Source organism: Durio zibethinus, chromosome 5 (genome assembly GCF_047325235.1).
Source record: "Durio zibethinus cultivar Kanyao isolate XHJ-2024 chromosome 5, ASM4732523v1, whole genome shotgun sequence".
Classification (NCBI taxonomy): Eukaryota; Viridiplantae; Streptophyta; class Magnoliopsida; order Malvales; family Malvaceae; genus Durio; species Durio zibethinus.
In genome coordinates, this window is record NC_143166.1 from 25,154,499 (window position 1) to 25,180,738 (window position 26,240).

Genomic DNA, 26,240 nt, shown 5'->3' on the forward strand with positions numbered 1-26,240 from the left:
TAATTAATTGATACCATCTTCGACGGACGCTATGGAGATACTAATCTTTTCACATACGTAATTAACTTTCGAACCCAATTTTATTTTCGTAAGCATAAAGTATTCTTTTATAAAATTTTAAATCCGTTTTAAATGTTTTATTAAAAAAATAATTTTTTTTGTGATCAATCGCACTTTAAAAAAGATTGGTGATGATTCATTGTTTTGATTGTTATTGAAAATACTTTTTAGCTTTATTCATTTGTTTATTCTCCAAGTTCAACGGTTGGGTTCTCGGGCCTATACGTCGCGATAGCTTGGCGATTCTTATGGGGAAACATTTTTTAGAAAGTCAAGCTAAATGTTGATTGCATGTTATTTTAAATGTTGGTTTAATGGTCTTAATTAGTGTTTAATCTTAGCTTTCTTATTTTAATTTTCATGTTTTCTTAAAAAGTGGAAAAATTGAAAAAAAATTAAAATAGTTGTGCTCTAGTGAGGTGTAAACCTTTGCAATAGCTAGTGAAACACTCTTACTCAGATTGAACTCTTTCTGTTCGAAGCCTGTAATGGGTTAGGATCACGATACCTCATTAATCTATGATAGATGATGATATAAGGAACAATTTGAGAATCTTTAAACATGTCAATTTCCAACTAACATATAGTGAACTTTAGAAAACTAGCCTTAGGTAGAGCCCTACTGACCTTTTTTGTAAAAGTGACCCAACATAGGACACGTGAAGAACACTTTGATACAATTTAAATTTAAAGGTAAGAATGGTGTGAATACGACTAAAATTTTTTAAAAAAGAATAATAATAAAAAAAGCATTCTTTCCAAAATATTCTTTTGACGTACAATTTGATTTGCTTAATAGTTGTCCAAAATGTGTATCTTTAAGAGATGTTTTAAAAAATATATATGTATGTTTTTGCTATACAACAAAACAAAAAAAAAAAAGGAAGGAAAAAGTAAAGAAAAAGTGACAACAAAAATAAAGTTTTTCCAAAAAAAATAAGAAAAGAGAAGGAAAGTTTTTCTTAAATTCTTTGTTTATTGGTTAAATAAAAAAAGGAAATGAAAAAAAAAAAAAACCTTTGAATCCTAGTAATTCTGTGTGGAATTAAAAAAATGTGTTCTTGAATTTTTCCTTTTCTAGAAAAAGATAAAAAAAAAAGAGAATCAATGTTGTTTTATTGTTTACATTTCATGTGATCCTGTTTACATACATTATAAGAACAAATATGGTAAAGAATAAATAGGCAAAAAATCATTTCAAGATGAATCATCAAGATAAATGCTGCGAATGGTAAGCAACATCTAAGATAATAAATATTCAAATAACTATAGACAAATTAATTCTGAATTCTTTTTCAAAAGCTCATTCCATGATATTTATGACTTTTCATCAATTCAAGCATTATCCCTATTTCTTGGGGATCCTCATCCAAGCTGTTTTTTCAAGTTTCTTTTTTGTTACTTAAATTGCCATTTCAAATTTTCAGTTTAAGTTTTCCTTTTTCCTCTTTTTCTTTTTTTTTTTGTTTTTTGTTTTTTTTTTTGCACATCATTTCTTTCTTATTTATTCTTTTCCTTTAATCCATCATTGACATTTCGATCAAAATTCCCAACTTTCCCATTACAAGTTTATTTTAGTTCAATTTATAATTCTCCTCTTTGGGCATTCACATTTGATTAAAATAGACTTTAAGGGATGTGACATAGGCTATAGTGAGGGAGTTATGAAAAAAATAGATAAAGTAGGCTCAAAATTAATTCAAAGGGTTATAAACCAAAGGATCATTTATTATCATATGGACTAGCTTAGCTTTTTACCCCATTCTTCATCAATTCTCTTTTTTTTTTCTTTTTTTTTTACATTTTTTTGATTTGTAATTTTCATCATTTTTTAGGAAAGATCTGAGCACCAAAGTATTTTTTTTACCCTAAAGTCATTATGGACCTTCACTTTCTTTTTCTTTGTTTTTCTCTTTATGATCTAACCTTTTTCAAACTTTGTCCTCCAGTGTAAAGGGTGATCTTTGGTTAGAGTTTCTTCCAAAAAAAATTCAATATGCTCAAATGGGATAGCAAATGAATAATTTTATACCTTGTGTGAAGGGTAGAAGAAAGATTGTAATTTCTAATTTCAAATATGAATACTCTTAATAAAGAACATTTATTGACTAAGAGTAAACTTATGAGCGAACAATCACAAAAAATACACATTACATCACTTTTGTCTATAAATGATCAAAATCCCATTCTAGTTTCATTTCATTAAACTTGTCCTTTTTTGCTTCAATGATCCCAACAGACTAAGAGTCTCAACTTATCTATTCCATCATATGAATGATGCTTTCAAAATTGAATCATTAATTATTGTTATAATTGTCTAAACATTCATCATTTAGAACATGGGAGTGGGTGAAATATGAAAGGCATTTATATAAAAGCAATGGAACAAATGAAGAAATATAATGAAAATACATTTTTCACTTTATTAAAATGATGAAAGATAAATAAAATACTCAAATGTTCCAAATTTGCATTATTTCTTAAAGTTCCTAGGGTGTCAAACATTTGTAAAAACTCCTTTTAAATTATGCCCTAATATGGTTAAGCAAATGGTTATTGATGACATATGTCTTTGTTTCTTGATCAAAATTCACCAATTCATTTTTTACTAAACTTTACACTTTATACTTCAATGTTATGCACTTTTTTATAAAATTGCCAACAATCTTTGGATGATAGTCATAAGTAGCATTAGCCTTATACCACTTAAGGTAAGTTTGAATAAATTGGTGTGACTAAATAGTTCTTAATGAGTTGAGGAAGTAACTCAATGAATGTCATAGGAATTGGATCTATAAGAGCTCTTTCTCTTTTCACTCGTTCTTAGGTTGAGCAATTGGCTGGGAGTTGGGTGATTGTATGACTGGTTGATGAGCATAAAGACTTAGAGAGACATTGTTGATGGTTGGGTAGTAAGGTTGGTATATTGAGTAAGGATAATATAGGGTGAAACCTCCAACTTGTTGCCTTTCATGAATTACAGCTTGAGCATCTCTTTTTTTTTTTTAAACACAACCTTTTTCTTTGCATTACCACCTTCAAGCTTTCCATTCTTGATGGCATTTTCAGTGATCTCTCTAGAAATGACCATATCATTGAAATTTTTAGTGGCATTTCCAATAATTCTTTCATAGTAAGGAGCCTTAAGAGTATTGACAAATAAGATTGTGGTCATTTTTTAGTAAGTAGTGTTTGAACTTGAGTAGCAATATCCCTCTGTCTCTAGGCATATTCTTTGAAACTTTCAATATCTTTTTTTTGCATGCTTTGTATAGACGTGTGATCTGGTGCCAAATCCATAATGTGTTTGTATTATGCAATGAAAGCTTTTGTAAGTTCTCTCCATCCACGAATACGAGATCTATCTAGTTGCACATACCACCTAATAGCTAAATCAATATGAAAAATATGAACAAGCAACTTTTCATTATGAGCATATGCAACCATCTTATGATAATACATCATAATATGTATAATAAGGTATTTGGTCCCATCATATTTTTTTAAACTCAGGCATTTTAAACTTTGGTGGAATCACGACGTCAAGAATTAGGCATAATCCAGTAGCATCTATTAACCTATAAAAGTCTATTCCTTCAATGGCTTTAAGCCACTTCTTTATGAGATCTATCTTTTGAGAACTAGAACTTTCTTTCGTTTTAATAGAGCCTATCTTTAGCTTTTCTTATTCTTTAAGATCGTTAAGATTTGGAACTTGTGCAAGATTAAATGTCTTAATGTCAAAAACAAAGGAATTAAAAGCATGAGTAACAGTTGTCAGCATATCAGTCTGTACATAAAGATAACTTGCAATGAATGAAATTTGGTGTTGGGCCCCTTATGATGCATGTGCTAAAAATGGGCCAAAACCAGAAGGATATAATAGATCAGTCTCATTTTGTATCACCATTTTTTTTCACCACTTTCTTTTCTTTGCTCATGTTTTTCAATAATTCGATAATAGTTTTCAACTACCCCTTCAGTTCTTCTTATACTTTCTCTAGCTTTTGAAGGTGAAGAGTGTTTTCTTCTTCCATGATCCTTACTTGACATCTAGCATTATAGCATTTCAGATTGTTTGAAGATTGAGTTATCTTTGAATCTTGATTTTTCATAATTTTTAAGAATTAGGATGACTTATTATCATGCATTTTGAAGAAATGTTTATGTATGAATACATGAATACATGAATGCAATAAAAAGGATTTTTTACATAAAAAATGGTTAGCAAAGAAAATCTTTGTTGAATTGAAAGTTATTTCTAACCAAATCTAATATTAAATCCATGAAAAGTCTACAGTTTATTGTAAAAAATAATTCCTAATTTGTCGATATTGGCATTGCATTTCATTAAGGAAATCTAATAGTTTTTGGCCATGTGCTCTCACTGGTGACACCCTTATTTTCCCTTTTTCAACCTTTTTTTACTATGTCTTTAACTTTATAAGTACCCATGGTAATTTGATCAAGCTAGCGCCCCAACTGGTTATACTTTCTCATATATGCCTTCTTTGCTTGCTCACATTCTTCATCCATAACACCTATTTGTATTCCAATTTCAACCACTGCCTCACTGAATATTAGGATGAGCTTTTGTGTCTCGACGAGTGTTTTGCCTTTTTCTTGCATCTTTGCTTGTAATTTTTTATTTTCTTTCAAAAGTTAGGCTAACTCACGATTGGTAGATGATAGTGTGATGTTAAGATAAAAAAAAAAAAATTTCCATTCATCCCTGTCTTGTCTGAGTGCTCTAACTTTTTGTCCATTTTTCCCTCTAACTCTTATTTTAACCTTTTGTTTTGAAGCTTTAATTCATCTTTTTCAACTTGGAGCTTTCTTTTAGCGGTTTCGACTACTAATAGAGGATTAAGAGGTGATGATTTCATTGGGCCATTTGGAGTTGTTTCTTCAAGGATTTTAATATTTTTACCTCGCCTAATGTTCCACACAAACTACTTAGGGGTAACCTCATTTGAACATCTCCTCTTATATTTTATTTAAGGCAAATTCTAACCTTGCAAGGCTTTGGCTATATTTATGGAGGCATCAATTTCAAAATATGAGAACTTCATTTTACTAAGTTCGAAAATGGCTGGGATAAACTGTTCATAGCCATATTGTCTTTGCACCATGTTGGGAGAATAACTCACTGCACCTCGAAGGCTTAAGAGAGGAACCCAAAGCTTATCTTTGCAACCATATAACATTGGTCCATAAGGCATCTAAAAAGCTCTCCATATCACATATTAGCTAGTGAGCTTACGTAGAAATAAGATCAATGCTACCTTGGATTTTTATGTTGGCCATTCATTTTCACAGAATTCTTTGATAGGAATGCTTGCAGTGAAATATAGCTTGTGAAATTTACCACCATTATTTTTTATATGACTTTTCATCCAAATGGTTAACAATTGATCACATATAGTAAAACGACCCTCTCTATTTCGATGACAATGATTTAAAAATCTAATGGTCTCAGCCAAAATTGTAGGAATAGGGTTGATTTGATAACCAAGTTGATCAAAGAAATTCACCCCTGCAATATCAATATAGCCAATTACTTTTAGAAATACCATCATCCCATAAAAAGCCAATGCGATCAAATCTATTCCTCATTCAGTGCCAAAATATTTGCATATAAAGTCACAAACAATAGACCAAGGAATACCAACACTTTCACCTTTTCTTTTTACCCAAGAATCAACAGTTTGGACTTTTACGGCCATCATTTGAGCAAGCTTTTTTGGTAACCAATCTTTTTATTTTTCAATATACCTTATCAAGATTAGGGAGATCCAACCGAAGGAGAATTAAATATTCTTCAATAGTTGGCACTATGTCAACCTCATTAAACACAAAGCAGTGACATGATAGGTCCCAAAATTGAACCATCGATTTAATAAGCTTATCATCAATAGGAACTTAAAGAAGTATTGCAAGGTCCCCAAACTTATTTTGGAAAGTCTCATTAATAGTGACACTCCATCGATTCCAAATACTAACTAAATCACTAAGATTATTTCATTTAAGGTTGAGATGGATTTTGGCAAGCAGAGTAGTTATATAATTGATTGGCAAACAATCACCTTCTTTAAGTTGAGCTTCTTCGGACTTCATTCTCAGGCTCATAGGAAACTTTGATAAGCTCTCCATGGATGTAATTAAGATTCTCTTTGTTAAGATTGTTTTGTGACAATCACTTCTTATGTAACTCTAATGATGCATGCATGCAAAATAAAAAAAAAAAAAAAGGTTAGTTAACATATACAAGGAATAACATAATATATATATATATATATAAGGAACAATGTAAAAGGTTAGTATGTAAAAATATATACATGGAATAACATAAATTTACAAGAATAATAATTGTTTTATCATGTGTCTTATTTAGGTTTTTTTCTAATAAAAGGAAGGTAGGGCTCTAACCTAGGTTTGGATTTTTAGGGTTCATGTAAATGCTGGGTTCAAAGGCTTGGCAATCTAAAGACACCTAAATTGTTCCCTACATCATCATCCATTATAGACTAGCATGGCACCCCAATCTTTGCCTACCATTATAGGCTCAAACGAAAAAAAGTTTAATTTGAGTAGGAGTTTTCACTAGCTTACACGCAGGTTATCACCTCATAAGAGTGTAGGTACTTGCACCTTCCTAATAAAGGGTAAAATCGAGATATAAAGATTTTGCCTAAATGCAAATGTGGTATGTGTAAAGGGACATACCAAATAATTAAATAAATTAAAGCACATAAAAAATTAAAATTTGTGAAACAAGAAAACAATAACAACTAAGTTAGTAATATGAAAATCACAAATAATTACATAATAAAACCAGCAAAGCAAAGCTTAAGATAACAAATTACTAACTAACGGCTTGACTCTCTAATCTCCCTAGTGGAGTCGCCAAACCGGCATAATGCCTTTTTAGTTAGGTGTGATTAGCCACCTATATGAATCTATTATCTTTAAGGTTATCATAAGCCTAAGCTAAAGGTCCCCAAAAAGAATAAGTTTTGGTTTACATCATCAGAATTAAGGTTCGGGAGTCGATTACGTGCATGAAAGATATTAGCACCTTTTACACCTAAAATTGGTACCAAATTAATAATGTGTTATCTTACCTATGCCTTAATCAAAGATGATTTTTATCATGCAAATAAATCAATTCCAATCCTTTTATTTATTTATAAAATATGGTGATACAAAAATTCTATCAAAATATCAAGCAATCATGCAATAAATATTAAATCATACCATGCAAAAATTATCATGCAAATATATTATAAATTATACCAAATATTATGTAATAATATCATACCTATATCATGCTAAAATATTCATGCAAGAATGTCTTGCAAATATATTAATTATCATGCAATAATAACAACCATGTAAATATATAATATCATGCAAATCAAATATAATCACACAAATATATTAGTAATTAAATATAATCATATAGTTATGCACACAATAAATATAGAAACAAGCAATCAAGTATTATTCAAATATAATAATAATCATACAATATCATATCATGCAATAAATATAAAATCATGCAATAATAATAAATATATAAATAAATAACTATGCAACTAAATATATTAATAATCATACAATCACACAAATAAATAAATTAATAATCATGCAATTAATAATGTAAATCATGCAAATAAACATACAATTAAATATATATCATGCAAACAAGTATACAATTAAATATATAATGATGCAATCATACAAATAAATAAATTAATAATCATGCAATTAAACATGCAATTAAATAAATAATCATGCAAAGAAATATATTAATAATCAAGCAATTAAATATATTAATAATCATGTAATCAAATTAAATATAATCATACAAATAAATATATTAATAACCATGCAAATATATTAATTAATCACACAAATAAATATATTAATCATGCAAACAAATATATTAGGCAAATAAATTATCATGCAAATATAATATTAATCATGCAAATTCATTCAAAAAATAAATATCATGTAACAACTATAAAAATTAGAGTAAGTAATTAAATATTAAAAAAATTATGCAAAAATCACAAAGAAAAAAAGAAAGCAAACATTACTCAATGGATCATAGGTTCCAATAAATTTTCACCTTTTAAAAACTGATATTTTCTATTAAATCTTAGCTTTCTTTCCAAAAACTCTAATAGGATCTTGTAAAAAAAATTTTTGCTTGATTGTTTCTTCATTGTTGATCTAAAACTTTGTCTAAAGTTTCTCTCTTTTCAATGATCTCTATTTGATCTTGAAGTGGATTGCTATTAGGCACTCCCTTTTTGGTCCTAAATTAAAGGTTGTTATATAAAGATTGAATTTCTTTTGATTTAGAAGAAATTAATTCAATGAATCTAGGATTTCTCTCCAAATTTTATTCTCTGTGCAATCTTCTCATTTTAATAAATTGAGCCCTAATTCTTTTCAAAATTATTCAATCATTAAAGTTGAAATCTGTGATAGAATCCAAAAGTTGAATTGAATCTAAGATTTTTCATGCAAAATCTCACATTTTTCTTTTTTACTTCTTTTTTTTATTTTTTTTTACTAATTGACTTTGCCTCTTTTAACTAAAAAAACAAAAATTAAACTAAAAAATTAAAATACAAATAAAATTTAGGGCTTAATCTTTGGATCTAATATTCATTTTTTCGATTAAACCCAATTTCACAATCAAAATAAAAAATTGAAACCCAATGAATTTAAAAAAAATCTCCAAACAAAATAGGATATCTACATATAGAAATGAGCATATGACATACTTGCAATGAATGATACCTATCAATATACATCTAGAGAGTGGAAAAGTTGTTGGTATGAAAAGATCATGAAGTATTGCCTTGTCCTTCGTAATCAAATAATCCAACTCATCGGCAATAATTAACTTGCAAAAATTCATAATTTTGGTTAAGGCAAAAGGAAAGGGGAAATAAAGATGCTTTAAGCTAGTTAAGGTAGTTTCTCACATCATCTTCGAGCTAGATGGTGCCTGCTTATTAGAATAGAGGTTTTGTAAATATTGTAAATGTAATGTTGAGACCAAAGTTTTCTTCCTTGATTGGTGCTTGCCAAGAATCTACCAAGGTAATCATCAGGCAAACATTTGCAAAATTCAAAACTTGAATGTTGATGAAGTCTTAATAACAATACCTTACTAAAAATCTTAGATGTGTTTGCCAAAGAAGTACAATTCACTACTAATATTTCAGGTGGTTGCAACTTTTCCTACTATAAAAAGGAGATGATTGGAAATGATAATCCATTTCAGTAACATTCCAAAGCAAAGGGATAAAAAGCAATGAACTCGTCAATTTTGCTTAATTAATAACTTGTTGTTTTACTTTCTCCATTGATAATGATTTCTTGATCCTAGAACACCCACATAAATACAAACTCCTAGCTTTCTCTTATTCTAGACATGCCTTGCAAAACTCCAAGACCTTTTTCTGTTCATATTCTATGCACACAAAGCTATTGAAACATGCAATGCCTCCTTCATTGCCCTCATGTGCACGACATTTTAAAACAACCAAAACCAACTCAATATCAACATTGATTGCTCAAAATCAAAATCCAAATGTTTGTCCCTGAGTCACAATTACCATTTCTTACACATATTTGTACCTCCTATTCAAGATCTGTATTATTACACCTCATTATTAAAACAGACATTTTAAAGAAAAACATGAAACAATCTCTTTTTGATGATAAGTGACATGGGCATACCTTGAGAGCATATCAAAAACCAAAGAGAAAAGAAATAATGATCAAAATTGTAATCAGCTGCAAACGAATATATTCAATTAGTTTTCCTTTGATGACAGAATAGAAGAAGACAATTAAAGCTTGCCTTTTGAGCATGTAAACATGAATAATGTACGACTAGGGTAAAAGAGTAGAAAGAGCATTGTACCTTAGCTCTTGAGATGATTTTAATAGCAATAGGTTGATCCTTGAGCTCACCTTTTATACTTCTAACAAAGCAAGTGTGACCAAAATGTCCTCGTCCTACTTCTTTTCCGAGCTCATACTTAGCTCCAAAATTCTTGTCATAACCAAAGCTCTTATCCAGCGCTTACTCTGGCTTAGTTCCGCGATCCTCAGGGATCGATCCTTCCTTTGGTTTGCTTCCAAGCTGCTTCACCAGTGATGCTTTTATGAGTTTCACCAACAAAGGTGGGGGAAATGGTCGCCTGAAGAACCTCCTTGACGTCAAATCCTTTGAAGCCCTTGTCGAAAAAGGCGATACTCTCGAAAGAAGTGGATTGGTAGACACCCCATGTGGGTATAGGTTGGGCCATAGACTATGGTTCGAAGATCTAGCTGGAGTATTTTCATTGAGGGGACATTAACTCGCCATTACCCAACTATACCGGCATTTGTTCTGGATTGCTGAAACAACCACTATCGTTGTGGTAGCATTTGATGTCATCATTTCATTTAATCCCATTTGATTAACTTTGTCATAACACTGCCCTATCCTAAATTCCCCCGATCACAACAAATTCAAAAGTCTACACATCGAGGGTTCCAGCAATCTTCCTCCCTTCCCTACCTGATCTGATAATAAAAGAAATCTTCTTAAATTCAAACATGGATGCCTTGTTAAACCAACGCACAAATGTGCATGAAAAACTTGCATTTTTTCCCTTTATTTGTCTACTTTAATGCCTCTTAGAACTTTTTTTTTTTTTTTTGCATTTTAGATTTTTATCCAAAACAAAAACTAAATTTAGCTGGATGTTAAGCTAGATGTCAAAAAAAATTTAGACACATATCTGATTGTTGTCCAGGTGTTAATGCCATAATGCAATTGGCAAAACTTGAATTTTAAGCAAAAGAACCTTTATATATAGTAGCATTGCAATTATTAAAATATATTAAACATTATTTTATTAATAAAATCAAATTTCAAATCAAGTTCGTACATGAAAATTATGTTTAAGATATGACTCAGCATGCGTCTCAACCCATAAATAGCTCTCTACTCACCATAATTGTGATCGCTAGAGGCCCAGAAGAGCCATTCTTGTCCGTGCCACTCCAATGTGTAAAGAGCCGTCGGTAAGTTGTTGGTTGCCAAATATTGGCCCCCAACGACCATCTTGTATATATTTTATTTTCTCTTTTTTAACTCTTTCAAAAAATATAATATAATATAATATTATATTATATTTTAAAGGTTGAATCACATATAACTTTTTAATTATTATTTTAATAAATTTAAAAAATAAAATAAAATAAATTTTTATTTTTATTTGTTTTCCTAATCTCTTAAATCTATTAAAATTAATAATTAAAAAAATATAAAACTAAAAAAATTTTATAAGATACAAATTGATTCCTCTTCTATATTTTATATATATGTATATGTATAGCTGCAGCATTTCGAATTGAAATTTTTTTTTTTTCTAGGATAATTAGCAACAACAGCACTAATATGATTGGGGATCATATCATGAGATTAAGATTATGGATTTATGGCTACTGATCATTAAGTAGTTTATTGTTGCTTCCAGGCCTATTTTGCTCCATTGTTCTTCTTAAAAATATCAATAGTTCATTAAATTATTATTTTTTTAAATGTATTCGAATCAAGTAGGTGTTAACTAACCATAATTACCGTTGAAAATTAATTGACGTTCAATGCAACCTGTTTCCGTCTACAATTTCTTTCTTTATTTATCCTGGTGGTTGCCTTTCTTTTCAAACATTAATTAATTAGTAATATTATATCACTGAAATCAGTCAGCAGGTTATCCTGTTCCTGCTGTGTCCATATAGCGCAGTTCGATAGGAACACAACAGACCTAATTAGAAGGGTCTATCGAATGGGGAGCATGATGCTGATGTTTGGAACCATATTTTCAACTTCATTAATTCCTTGTCCCTAAAATGTGCAATTGACTTAGGCATCGAGGATATCATTCACAACCACGGCAAGCCTATGACAATTAGCGAGCTGGTTGCGGCGCTGCGAATCACTGCAACCAAAGCCCCTGAAGTCTACAGGCTCATGCGCATATTAGTTCCACTCTGGCTTCCTTGCACGACAAAAAGTTGCCCAAAATGTTCAAGAAGGGTATGTTCTTACCAATGCCTCGCGACTCCTGCTCAAGGATGATCCCTTGAGCGTAACCCCTTACTTAAGAGCTATTCTTGATCCTATTTTAACAAAGCCTTGGCAATTTCTTGGCGCTTGGTTCCAAAATGATGATCCGACCCCATTCCATATCTTTCATGGGAGGACAGTTTGGGACCATAGTGGCAACGAGCCAAAGATTAACCATATCTTTAATGAAGCAATGGCTAGCGACGCTCGATTAGTTGCTAGCGTTTTGATTCACAAGTGTAAGGGAGTGGTTGAGGGATTGACCTCATTGATGGGTGTTGGGGGTGGCACGGGACCTGTGGCCAAGGCTATTGCCGATGCATTCCCACACTTGCAGTGCATCGATTTTGATCTTCCACATGTTGTTGCAGGCCTGCAGGACACTAAAAACTTGAAATATGTAGGAGGAGACATGTTTGAAGCAATTCCACACGCAGATGCAGTTTTGCTATAGGTTTGTATTTCATTAAGTTTCTTGCCAATTACCATTTTGCATTATAGTAATTCAAAGAAATTTACGAGTACGTACAATTAGTAACTTAATTATTGCAAGAAAACCAAAGTGTTTATGAAATCATTAGAACTTAATTAACTTGCTAAAGACTTGTTTAGATTTATATGCGTAGCGTAAGCATGAATAAGCTTGGTTTATTTACATTCACAACATTTTCCGTAAGCTAAAACCTAAACAAACTTGGTGGAAATCTCTTTTATTTTGACGCTTTTTAATTGGTTCATTTTCGAAAGTAATAAAATTTTATTTTATATTGTTTAATTTTATTTTATACATGAAGTAGTTGGTTAAAATAATTAACTATTCCACTCACATAGTTACTTTTTTCTTTTAAAATTATCTCACATAAAAATATAATTGGGAAAATAATAGTTAATATTTTAACATTTTTTTTTCTGTTTTACTCTTAAATATCATTTGAATCAGAATGAAGAGAGTATTATAGACTATAAGATGACATAAATATATATGGTATTATTAGGAATTTGGAACCCCACAATTTATGAGAAAATTTCAAATTTAACACTAAGATCTATCTTCACAACAATTATAAAAAATAATATAAAAATAAAAAATAAGAATAATCATAACATAAGAATTTATGTGAAAAACTCCAAAATTAAAAAAAAAAAAAATATAGGCCGTCAAATATAAAATCTATTATGTGAAACTTATTATAATCGCATAAAATTTAACACTTAACCTAAAATGAGCCAAATATCTCAAATTATTACTTACCAAGGACTTTGATTTCTATGGGTTGCATCCAATGAGAAGAATTGTCAGGTATGGTATTTAAAGGCTTCCTTCAAGCTTCACAACAACAAATAATGTGTGATTCACAGTTCCCAACAATTTTATTTAATGATTAGGGAGCTCTTAAAAAGATATTCAAACCAAAGTCCTTTCCTTATGGACTATGCCCATTTTACGTTGTAAAAAATAAGTAATTCACAACCCAGTTTTAAATTTTTGTGGTAAGAAATAGCACAAATTGTGTGGCTATTTATGCACCTCTTTAATCCATTATTTTGGGGATTAAATATTATTTATTTTAAAATATAAATTATTTAATATTTTATTTTAATAAAAAGTATAATTACCTTGCTTACTTGATCATTCAGTTTTGATTATTTTTAATAAAATATTTTATACAGTAATTGTGAGTGTATTTTAATAATTTAATATATGATTAATTTTATATTATGTTAAAATTTAATACATAATTATAATAAATTTAGATATTTATCAACATCCTATCAAATAAACAAAGGGACGTTATAGTAATTTTCACAGGAATTATTTTAATATATTTTATTTAAATTTAATAAGTAATTTAATAGAGGTATTATAGCAAATTCCAAACAAAATTCCATATGTCAAATTTTTATGAAGTAATGGCAAATATATTTTAGTAATTTGATATGTAATTAATTTTACATTATGTTAAAATTTTATATGTATTTTAATAGGAGTATTATAGTAATTTTAAATAAAATGTTACATGTCAAATTTTTATAAAACAATGGCAATGATTTTTAATAATTTAATATGTAATTAATTTTATATTACATTAAAATTTAATATATATATAATTTAATAAAGATATTATAGTAATTTTGAAAAAAAAATCACATGTCAATTTTCTATGAAGTACTCATAAAAACATTTCCATAATTATAATATTAGAGACATTATAGTAATTTTTTATCAATTATTGAAAAAGGTATTTTTGTAATTTTGGAATGAGGGGCATTATAGTAATTTTAACTAATTATAGTAGGTAGGTGATAGAGCTAAAATATATAGAGATTTATGAGTTCAATTTAGTTGAAAATTTTAAATTTTGCTTGAATTTGGAATGTTTAATTTTCATTTTTTGGATTTTTAAGTTTTTCTACTTGCAATAGGATTTTTATTTATTTTCATGCAAAATCCACGCAAGATTCAAACAAGATATATTTTTATAATATTTGACCATGCATATTAAGGATGTAACCAAATTCTACTTAAGTAGGTTTCTTAAATTCAACTTGAAGTAGAACCTAGTGGTAATTAGACTTCTATTCGATTTTCTTAAATCTAAGAGGACTTCAACATGCATGTATGATAATTGAAGACTTTTAATCAAGGACTTTATGAAGCGTTTGGCCAAAAGAGTTTTTATTCAACCATGGCTCTTTTGATCACCATTAAAAAGTTATATTTCCAGGACATTTTACAAGATTAATTTTAAGAGTTTGGATGAAAAACAACAAGGTCTTAGAATTCAAGATAGATGAAACTCTTAAAGATTGTAAGATCAAGATGTGTGCAAATGTGATGAATGGTCAAGATTGTATTTCAAGAAGATTGTATTTCAAGAAGCATGTTCGGCCAAGACTCTTCAAAGTACAAAAGTTCAATGTTCAGCCAACACTACAAGATTAAAATGAGTTTTATTCTTTGGAGTTTAGATAAAATTATACTTGTGATCTTAATCTTTACCTCACAGCTAAACCCTCCATCTATGAATAAAGAGGCTAGCTGTTATATTTCACGTCTCACACAACATCCTACTTGACATTATTCTTCTCTCTTTTTTTTTTAGTTTTTTTGTATTAGGCTAAGGTGACATATTAGCCTTTACAATAATTTTAGTTTTCTTAAATTCTTTTCAATACAATCATTCTTTTGTTTTCAAGATCAAGTTCTTTAAATCTTTATTTATTTTTGGTTTACAAGTTGTTTTAAGCAATCTTTCCTTTATTACAAGTTTTGGCCATTTTTCTTGTTCCTATTCTAAGTTTCAATTTTCATGTAACTTTGCTATATTCTTTCTTTTATGCTTTTATTCTATCTAACAATCTCAAATCTCTCTTATTTTCAAGTGTTCAATATTTTATTCTCTAGAATTAGTTCATTCGACCAAATCAAAATACTTTCCAAGTGATAGGTGGATAAGTAAATTTAGGCATATACAATCTTTCTTTCTTTGTTTTCTTTAATAGCAATCAAATCAAGTTTTTATTAGTTTAAATATAAGGAGTTAATTTGTCAACTTTGGTATTTGAAGCCATCTAACAATTCAATTCTATAATCCTTGTGGGACGATACTATATTTCATTACTTTATTACTTGATTACGAGTGTGCACTGCAAGTATTATAAAAGTAACAATTAACTTTTTGGCACCGTTGTCAAGGATTATAACGGTGTTTGATTCAATTTAAATAATGATTTTCTATTCCTTTGTAATCTAAACATTTACTTTCACTTGTTTCAAACTGTTTTGATCTTTTTTGTTTGTATGCTCAGATTTAAAAATGTTGACCTACCTCCATTCAACAAAAAAAAAAAAAAAATCAAAAGAACTCTAAGACATTTAAAGAGAGAGCAAATAACAACACATAAACTAATTCAAATAGTGAATGCAAACAATGAAGGTCAGAGGACATTGAGGGATTATGCTGCCCCTAATGCTAATGGTTTTCATCCATCCATAAAAAGGTCTATCATACAAGCAAACAATTTCGAAATCAAACATTCTATTATTTAAATGATCCAAACTTCTATACAATTTGATGATTTACCAAGTGATGATTCAAATCTTCATTTGTCTAATTTTTTTGAATTATGTGATACTTTTAAATATAATGGTGTTTTAAGCGATGCAATTAAACTAAAACTTTTTTCTTTTTTTCTCAAGAACAAGGCAAATAGTTGGTTAACTTCTTTACCATTTGGATCAATCACAACTTGGGAGGATTTGGTTCAAAAGTTTCTTGCTAAATTCTTTCCACCTACTAAGACAACCAAGCTACAGAAAAAAATAACAACTTTTATGCAATTTGATGGTGAAAATCTCTATGATGCTTGAGAGAGATTCCAAGAGCTATTGAGAAAGTGTCCACATTATGGTCTCCTTCAATGGCTACAAATACAATTTTTTTATAATGAGTTGACACCATCCATTAGAATTACATTAGACTCAGTGGCTAAAAGAGCTATTATTAGCAAAACTGTTAAGGAAGCACTTGAATTGATTAAGGAAATGGTAGCCAACAACTATCAATGGGAAATGGAAAAAAAAGTACACAAAAAAGATGCTGGTGTGTATGAACTTGATGCATTTACTTTCATAAATTCACAATTAGCAAATTTGACTAAGAAAATTGAAATCTTAAAAACCCCATTTCAAACTGCCCTTGTTAATGCCATACCAAAACCATTTGTGTTTTGTGAAATTTGTGATAAACCTCATGCTAGTGAAAAGTGCAAATTTAGAATGAAAATGGTCTAGTTTGCCTAACATTAGCCAACCCATGAAAAATCACCCATCCTTGAAGAAGTAGTTTCCCAAAAAGCTACCTTACAAGATCAAGCTAAATATATTAGGAGTTTAGAACTACAAATTACCTAGTTAGCTGAAAACCTATGAGTCATCTAGTATATGAAAAGATAGTTTCCATCCCTTGAAAAATGGGAAAACTTTGGCTGAGCAACCAGTTACTTAAAAGATGACCTTCAAAGAACCAATTGAGAAGGTCATTGTAGAAAATGAAAAACAAAGAATCACCTACGAAAAGAGAACCCCCATAATCAACCAATCTAACAATCTCATTCCCATAAAGTTTATATTGGTAAAAAAAGAGAAACAATTTGTAAGATTTGCCAAAATCTTTAAAAACCTACAAGTCACTATTCTCTTTACCAAGCCACTGAACACATGCCTAAGTTTGCCAAAATTTTGAAGGGGATTTCATCCAAAAATATATGATGGGAAGACTATAAAACAATAGTAGTAGCTTAAGAATATAGTACTATTTTGCAAAAAAAGATACCACCAAAACTTAAAGATCTAAAGAGCATTACGATCCCTTACATTATTGGTAATCAATATTTTGAAAAAAGCATTGTGTGATATTGATACAAGAGTTAACGTAATGCCTTTATCTATTTTTAGGAAAATTGGTGAAAGAGATTTTGAACCAATCATAACGACTATCTAATTGGCCGATAGGTCCCTTAAACATCTTAAAGGCATAGTGAAAAATTTAATGGTATGAATAGGAAAACTAACATTCCTAGCTAACTTCGTAGTTTTAGATATTGAAGAAAATGCTAAACTACCGGTTATATTAGGAAAACCCTTCTTGAAAACTGGAAAAGACATGATTGATATGAAAAAAAAGAAACTTCCAATGAGAATGCATGATCAAGAGCAGATTTTTAATGTGAAGACATCTAGAAAGGTGAAAATCTAAGTAAATTTTGAAGAAACAAGACTTATAACACTATACACTGGACCAGGAAGAGACAACAAGTTGGGGTCATCTACTCAAAATCTTAAACCATCTATTAAGGAACCATTAGCATTGGAGTTGAAGCCCATGTTAAACTTGTAAATAAAATTGTTAATTTAAATTAATAAATATTTTTCTTCAACACATAAAATATATAATTTGAAGAAAATATACAAATTTACTCATTTTCTTTTCACTTTTTATTTCTTTTTTAAAAAAATTCCTACAATACTTTTTCCTTTTTTGGTTCCGAATAATATAAGATAATATTTGGTATCTTTTTGTAAAACCACCATAATAATATAATCACAAAATAATCTTATTACCAATATAGTTGTAAAACTAGTGATTTCAAATCCCTCTATTTAATTAACAATTATTAATTCTTTGAAATTAAATATTAGTATTATTAAAAATTAAATATTATTTCATTTAAAAATACCAAAATAATTATGCATATTATTATAATTATACAAATTAATAAATTTAAAATTGTTTAAAGATAATTTGTAAAATATTATAATTTTATTTTATAATAAAATATTATCAAATTATTAAATTATTAAATATATATATTTATAGATAAATTAATTTTTGTAATATAAATTATATAAAAAATATTTGAATAAAAAAATAAAACCAATCTATTAAATTCATAATAAAAAATAAAAAATTATATTATATAAAATATTAAAAAAAGTAAAAAAAAAAAACTCAAATTACTTTTAAATTTATTAGAATAAATATTAATTTGAAAATATAAAAATTAATTATTTTTAAAATACAGTAAATTTTTAATTTACATATTAAATAGATAAAATTAATTATTATTAATTTTACATCTCATTCCATTTTGATAATAAAAATTTCCTTCCCTTTTGTATAGAAATTACATTTCTCAAAGACAGTATCTAATCACTCCGACTCGTTAGATCCCTGATGCTTACCAAGCATAATAAATTAATCACCATTTATAGATCACCATAATTTTTGAAATAATCACCCTATACCAAACAGTACTTAAATTAATTAGGCATCAGGGTTAAAAATTGCTTCCAGGAATACTCATTTTATCTTCTTTTAATAAGTAAATAGTCTAACCATTATCAAAACACACCAAAAACACAAGTCAACAAAGGTAAAGAGATGGACCCTAAAGAACAAGACCTCAAAGTGGTACAACGACATTGCGCTCGTGGATTTCATTGGGAGCAGCTGCCTTTGTATCTGCCATTGTAAATCTGAAAGCTATAACCTCAAATTTTGATAGAAAAAGGAGAAGCATTAAATAAAAGTATATGAAACCGAAAAAATGTTCAAAGTACAACCAAGACAAAGAATAAGGAGAGAGGCAACATTTCAGCCCATCCATAAGAGTTAAAGTGGCTGAACAGAAAAAACAAAAGTAAATTCTACATTCCATAGGCACCTAGATCTATTCTTAACGGCCAGCTAATTTCTGAGATCTGAAGGGACTTTGGTCCTCAAACCTCTATTTTTGAATAGAACACCTCATAGTGCTTCTATCATTTGAGTTTAGAAACCCAATAAGTGCCACCTGACTGTATTTTAATTTCCACAAAATGAGATTCTACCAAGCTTTTGAAAAAATAACGCAATTTACTGAGCAACAGAGACAGCAGCCATTCACAATAAAGCATCCATCTATACCTTCAAAGAAAGTTCCACCTCCATCTTTGAAACAAATTCTTCAGAACAATTCTGCACAAGGGCATTTATTCAGTTGGCAATTTATAGATATAAACAAGTAAAATGTCAATCCAATAACAAATCACAATCACAGCTACATTCACCAACAGATGGAGAGGTGCAACTCACAATTATGCTTTCCCCCTTGTTCTTGTAACAACAGATATACACAAGTAAAATATCTCAACTTACAGTTTCCAAAATCCATATTACTTATAGTTAACAAAAATGTAAACTCACAATTATATTCATGTAAAAATGCAAAAAATATACATGGCTGACAGAACCTACTATGCATTCCCCCTTGTTTTGGTAAAAAGTAAGAATTGAACTAGCATTTCTGCAACCCATCAAACACTTAAACGTTCTAAAACCTACAAGTTTCAGAAAATACCTAGACCAAAATGTTTTAGGGTGTATGGCTCAATTGGCTAAAGGTGGCATGAACTTCGTAGATCCTACATGTACATTCTAGTTTCAAATTTAACCAATAATTAAGAAACAGGAAATGAAAATGATGGAAAGAGACAACAAACTTTCCTTTAGAAAAATTCCAACAATTATTGTTGTTTCCACCAGCAAGTCTTATAAAAACTATAAAATTATCTGTGGGAATCTGCGGTCTTGTAAAAGTTAGACTCACAAACTATTCAAAATGTGAAACTCAATGATAAGCAACGCTATTTATCTTTATTCTCCCTTTTCCACCCCTTCTGATTTTCATTTATGCTACCATGACTTTAAAATGCTCCAATCACGCAAATAAACCTCAAATAATCCTATCTTTGCAATCCCAATAAATCCAGGTTGACCAACAATATAATTCAATCCATCTCACAACTAAATGGATACACAGCCCTATTAGTTAAACCATAATTTTTTTTTATTCGCCATCAATAATGCTGTTTATTTAAAGACCATTATAATGCAACATTATAAGCCTGGAAGCTCACTCCACTATTGAAATCCAGCAAGATCTTCTTTTTGACTTCAAATGAGAATCAGAACTTCAACCCAGACAATGTTCAAAAAATATGAAAACTTAAGAACTAAAATTTTAGACTGCCCTCATTAACTGTCAAATCCACTAATTAAAGTCATCCTACAACAGCAGAAATAAAAGAAAAAAAATAACAAGAGTTACTGCCTTGTAAAAATTAAATCAGAACAAAGTACTTATCAGGCGTAAAAGAAGACAATGAAATAGGGTTTATAACGTAAAAATCAGTAAAGATCAAAACAGTCAATTCCTTGTCTAAAAATACAATATCTAGAGCTATTCTTTATTTTAAGCCAATGATATGTTATATTTATACAAAGAAGATTAAGGCCTTCCAGTGAATAGTGAAGTTAACTTATTGGATTTTATCTGTTTCATAATAACTTGGTTAAGATTCTAATTATCCTTAAATTCAATAAGAAAATCAAACATACTATCCACTAGAACTGGGCCGATTCCCACTAAATCTGGGCCGACTAATCAAATTCAGATCTGATTCACCGCCTTTTCTTATCTTCTCATAACCACTTGATTTAGGCCGCCCATCTTCTGAGTACCGACCACCTGAGCCGAAATGCTTATGTTCTTTTTTCAAGAAAACTTCCGGTTGAAGCTTCTCCTCTTTTCCCACAAAACCCGGCCTAAGATGTGGTGGAACAAATCGATCCGGTTTCGAAGACCCGGAAACCGATATAACTTCCTTCTCCTGATCCGGAACTGATAATACAGAACCTGTTCGACCCAGAGGACGCAGAGAAATCTGATCATCAACCAGATTAGAGAGCGGTGTTTGATCGGGAGCTAGAGCTGACCGGGCTTGAGGCTGTTTAGGCGGTGTTGAGGAGTCAATAGGATGATTTGAAATGGGCTTGGGAGAGGTACGGGTTAGGACGAGCATGCGCCCATGAGTTTTGGCGTGGGATGAGATGGAAGAATAAGATGGAAAAGAAGACTGGTTTTGATGATGGGTTTGAGAATTATTGGAGCTGGAGGAGGTCAGGTTTTTCTCAAGAACATGATTAAAATTAATGGAGGAGTATTTGTTGGTTCTTGCCATTCACCACTTCCTCGCCACCACTCTTGGCTTTTTTGGGTTTTGCTTTTAAGAAGCGTTTATTATTCGGTATTCTGTTTTTGGATGTGGAATATCGTGAAAATCAGAAAACAATTAGAACTAGGCTGTAGAATCTCTCGGAAGGAAGATTGCTTCAAAAGAATGGTGTTTTTGCACTAGAAAGGCATTTTTGTATGGCTGTATTTTTTTTCTGTGGGCTGTCCTGTTTTTGATATGCTGCTGACGGAACTATGGATTTGGAAGGTTTTTTCTTTTTTTGGTTACAATGGATTTGGAAGTTTGGACTAACGGGGGAGAGTGAATGGTGGGGTCCATGGATAGATCTCAGCCACTACAATTAAGAAATTTGTTTGATTAAAATAACAAAAAATTTGTAATTAAGAAATTTGTTCTTTTTCGCACAAAAACAAAAATTTTATAAATTTTATTATTTTATTTAAATAAATTTTTATATTTTTATTATATTTAAATAAATTTTTAAATTTTATTTTGTATCTAAATAACTCTTTCACTTTAAATTTGTATGTATAAATTTATATATTTTTATTATATTCAAATAAATTTTTAAATTTTAATTTTCACTCAAAAAATTTATTAACTTTTAATTTGTATCTAAATAAGTTCTTAACTTTTATTTTACACTTAAATAAGTCTTTAATATAAATTATTTTTTGTTTAAAATCAGAATTTATTTGTATATAAAATAAAGAATAAAAGTTTATTTGAATAAAATAAAAACATAAAAATTTATTTAAAAAAAATAGATCAGAGACTTTTTTTTAGTATTTTTATCTTTTTGTTTTCATTAAATACATTTTTAGTTTAATTTTTACTTTTGATTTATCTTTCATTTTTAAGGTATTTTTTAAACTTTAAACTGTTAAAATTGAACCTTAAAATTAAAGATTTAATATTCTATTAACACAAAATATGATTACAACTTAAGGCAATGTTTTATATCACTTTTAAAATTATAATAAAGATTTAATTATCATGATAAAGTAATTTTATCATTAATGATCTTAGATTATCATATTGCATAAAAAAGATTATTGAATATAAAAGACCTAAAAAAATATTATTATCAATCATAAGATTATTTAACAAGAAACAATTTCAATTTTTATAAAATGACCTATTTATGGAACAAAAATATTTGTTTTATAGAAAATTATAAGGCATGAACTAATTTTGTTAAATATAATTCAAAATTATTACCATGTTCACATTAAAAACTATGGTCACATAAGTTATTTTGTAATTAAAATGACTAAAAAGCAAGTTTGCTCATAAAAACTACAGATTTCAAGAAACGTGTTTTGATTTCCTACCATCAGGAGAGTAAATTTATCTTAAAATGAATTTTGACTATCATACTCATTTAGTAAAAATTTTCTCTCACTCTTTTAAATGAGTAAGTTTCTATCAAACATGATACTATAAAATCTTTATCACATAAATTCTTGAGTTATTATTAAACACAATAATTTAATCATAATAAATAAATTACTATGAATTATCAAACATAATAATCTAATAATCATAGTGAATAAGTCACTCTATGATGCCAAAAGAAACTTGACTTAATGGTAAATTAATCATGATTTTTTTTTGTTGAAATAGGATAGAATCTATTCCTTAATGAATAAGAAAATCACATAAGTGTCCATAAAAGGTTGAAGGAAACTGGGATAGTCTTCTACCTAGTATTGCCTTTCATTTACTAATAGACCTTGCTTTGCTAAAAGGTGGGCAACCTCATTTTCAGCTCGTGTAACATGTTTCACCTTGCATTCCTTGGACTGTACCATTTTTACTCTAGTTTCTTCTGTCATGTTTACTATTAGAGATAAATCCTTATTCCATCTCTGTAAATGGTTTATCACTATCAAAGAGTCACCCTCAAGCATTATTGCATGAAGTCCTGGATCTTTAGCCAAGTCTCAGATTTTTAGCAAAGTCCAATGCACGAACCACTGCATTCGTTGTTAGGAATAATGACTCAAATCCCATAACAGATTTATTTGAGATTGATTAGATATTGCTTGATGGACAAGAAGACTTGTAGAAGAGGAATTCTAAGAGAAAATGAAATTTTAATAGGCAAGTTGACATACATAAGAAAAATTTTAAGAAGAAAATGATTCTTAATCAGCAAGTTTGTATGCACCTATATATATATATATATATATAAAGTCTTTATAGGGTTAGATGTGAGAAGAATATGTAAGAGAGTTGCAAGGTTTTATGGAATAAACACTCTATAAGACTACATGAGATTTACGTCTTATGGGTATATATGTTTGAATGTTTGTGAGTGGACTAGAGGAGACTGCGAGGGTTCACATAGGCATGGTGCATGGGTGCACATAGATATGTGTTTGTTTGGGTTGAGAATACTTTGTAAGACTAAAGGAGATTAAGAATGTTTTATGAATATTGATTTATATATTTTTATTTTGGATCTAAATAACTCTTTCACTTTATTTATATGTATAAATTTATATATTTTTATTACATCCAAATAAATTTTTAAATTTTAATTTTCACTCAAAAAAATTATTAACTTTTAACTTATATTTAAATAAGTTCTTAACTTTTATTTCACACTTAAATAAGTCTCTAATATAAATTATTTTTTGTTTAAAATAAGAATTTAGTTGTATATTAATTAAAGAACAAAAGCTTATATAAAAAAACATAAAAATTTATTTTAAAAAATAGATTAAAGACTTTTTTTTAGTATTTTTATCTTTTTGTGTTCATTAAATCTTTTTTCAGTTTAATTTTTACTTTTGATTTATCTTTCATTTTTAAGGTATTTTTTAAAATTTAAACTATCAAAATTGAACCCTAAAATTAAAGGTTTAATATTCTATTAACACAAAATATGATTACAACTTAAGGCAATGTTTTATATCACTTTTAAAATTATAATAAAGATTTAATTATCATGATAAAGTAATTTTATCATTAATGATCTTAGATTATCATATTGCATAAAAAAGATTATTGAATACAAAATATCTAAAATAATATTATTATCAATCAGAAGATTATTTAATAGGAAACAATTTCAATTTTTATAAAATGACCTATTTATGAAACAAAAATCATTTGTCTTATAGAAAATTATAAGGCGCGAACTAATTTTGTTAAATATAATTCAAAATTATTGCCATGTTCACATTAAAAACTATGGTCACATAAGTTACTTTGTAATTAAAATGACTAAAAAGCAAGTTTTCTCATAAAAACTACAAATTTCAAGAAACGTGTTTTGATTTCCTACCATTAGGAGAGTAAATTTATCTTAAAAAGAATTTTGACTATCATACTCATTTAGTAAAAAATTTCTCTCTTTTAAATGAGTAAGTTTCTATCAAACATGATACTATAAAATCATTATCACATAAATTCTTGAGTTATTATTAAACACAATAATTTAATCATAATAAATAAATTACTATGAATTATCAAACATAATAATCTAATAATCACAGTGAATAAGTCACTCTATGATGCCAAAAGAAACTTGACTTAATGGTAAATTAATCATGATTTTTTTTTGTTGAAATAGGATAGAATCTATTCCTTAATGAATAAGAAAATCACATAAGTGTCCATAAAAGGTTGAAGGAAACTGGGATAGTTTTCTACCTAGTACTGCCTTTCATTTACTAATAGACTTTGTTTTGCAAAAGGGTGGGTAACCTCATTTTTAGCTCTTGTAACATGTTTCACTTTGCATTCCTTGGACTTTATAATTTTTGCTCTAGTTTCTTTTATCAGGTTTATTATTAGCGATAAATCTTTATTTCATCTATGTAAACGATTTATCACTATCAAAGAGTCACCCTCAAGCATTATTGCATGAAGTCCCAAATCTTTAGCAAAGTCAAATACAAACCATTGCATTAGTTGTTGAGAATAGTGACTCAAATCCTATAACAGAATTGTTTATGATTGGTTAGATTTTGCTTGATGGAAAAAAAGACTTGTAAAAGAAGAATTCTAAGAAGAAAATGATTCTTAATGGTCAAGTTTGTATGCTTATATATAGGTAAAGTCTTTACAAGGTTAGATGTGAGAAAAATATGAAAGAGAGTTATAAGATTTTATGGGATAAACACCCTATAAAACTATTAGAAATTTACATCTTATAAGTGTGTATGTTTAAATGTTTGAGAATGGACTAGAGAAGACTAAGAGGATCCACATAAGTATAGTGCATAGGTGCACAAGGGTATATATTTGTTTGGGTCGAGAATACTTTATAAGACTAGAGGAGATTGAGAATGTCTTATGAGTATTGATTGTTAAGTGAGGTTGATATGATTTGTATGTTTGTAATTCTCTACAACTAATGGATCTTATTTTTCATCTGTAAATATAGGTCGGTTAGATCGAACCACATTAAATTATTGTCTCTTGTGTGATTGATTCATT

General features: G+C 28.8%; 1 protein-coding gene, 1 non-coding gene and 1 pseudogene across 3 annotated transcripts; 1 reads left to right on the forward strand and 2 right to left on the reverse strand.

Annotated features, from left to right (window-relative positions):
• The first annotated feature begins 10,253 nt into the window (after nt 1-10,253).
• On the forward strand, nt 10,254-12,766 carry LOC111281585 (trans-resveratrol di-O-methyltransferase pseudogene; annotated as a pseudogene).
• Nucleotides 12,767-16,517: 3,751 nt separating this feature from the next.
• On the reverse strand, nt 16,518-16,624 carry LOC149518863 (small nucleolar RNA R71). Its single transcript, XR_016342563.1, has one exon. It is a non-coding gene; the product is annotated as a small nucleolar RNA R71 (small nucleolar RNA).
• A 2,643-nt stretch (nt 16,625-19,267) lies between these two features.
• On the reverse strand, nt 19,268-22,013 carry LOC111282680 (proteophosphoglycan-like protein). Of its 2 annotated transcripts, XM_022870882.2 has the most exons (2): nt 21,151-22,010; nt 19,268-19,728 (listed from the first exon to the last, which is right to left on the reverse strand). In XM_022870882.2, coding segments are annotated over exons 1-2 (624 nt in total). In that variant the 5' UTR covers nt 21,774-22,010; the 3' UTR covers nt 19,268-19,727. The 2 variants fall into 2 exon arrangements, with proteins under 2 accessions (XP_022726617.2, XP_089617002.1); XM_089760876.1 differs by lacking the exon at nt 19,268-19,728 and having other exon boundaries at nt 21,150-22,013.
• Nucleotides 22,014-26,240: the final 4,227 nt, after the last annotated feature.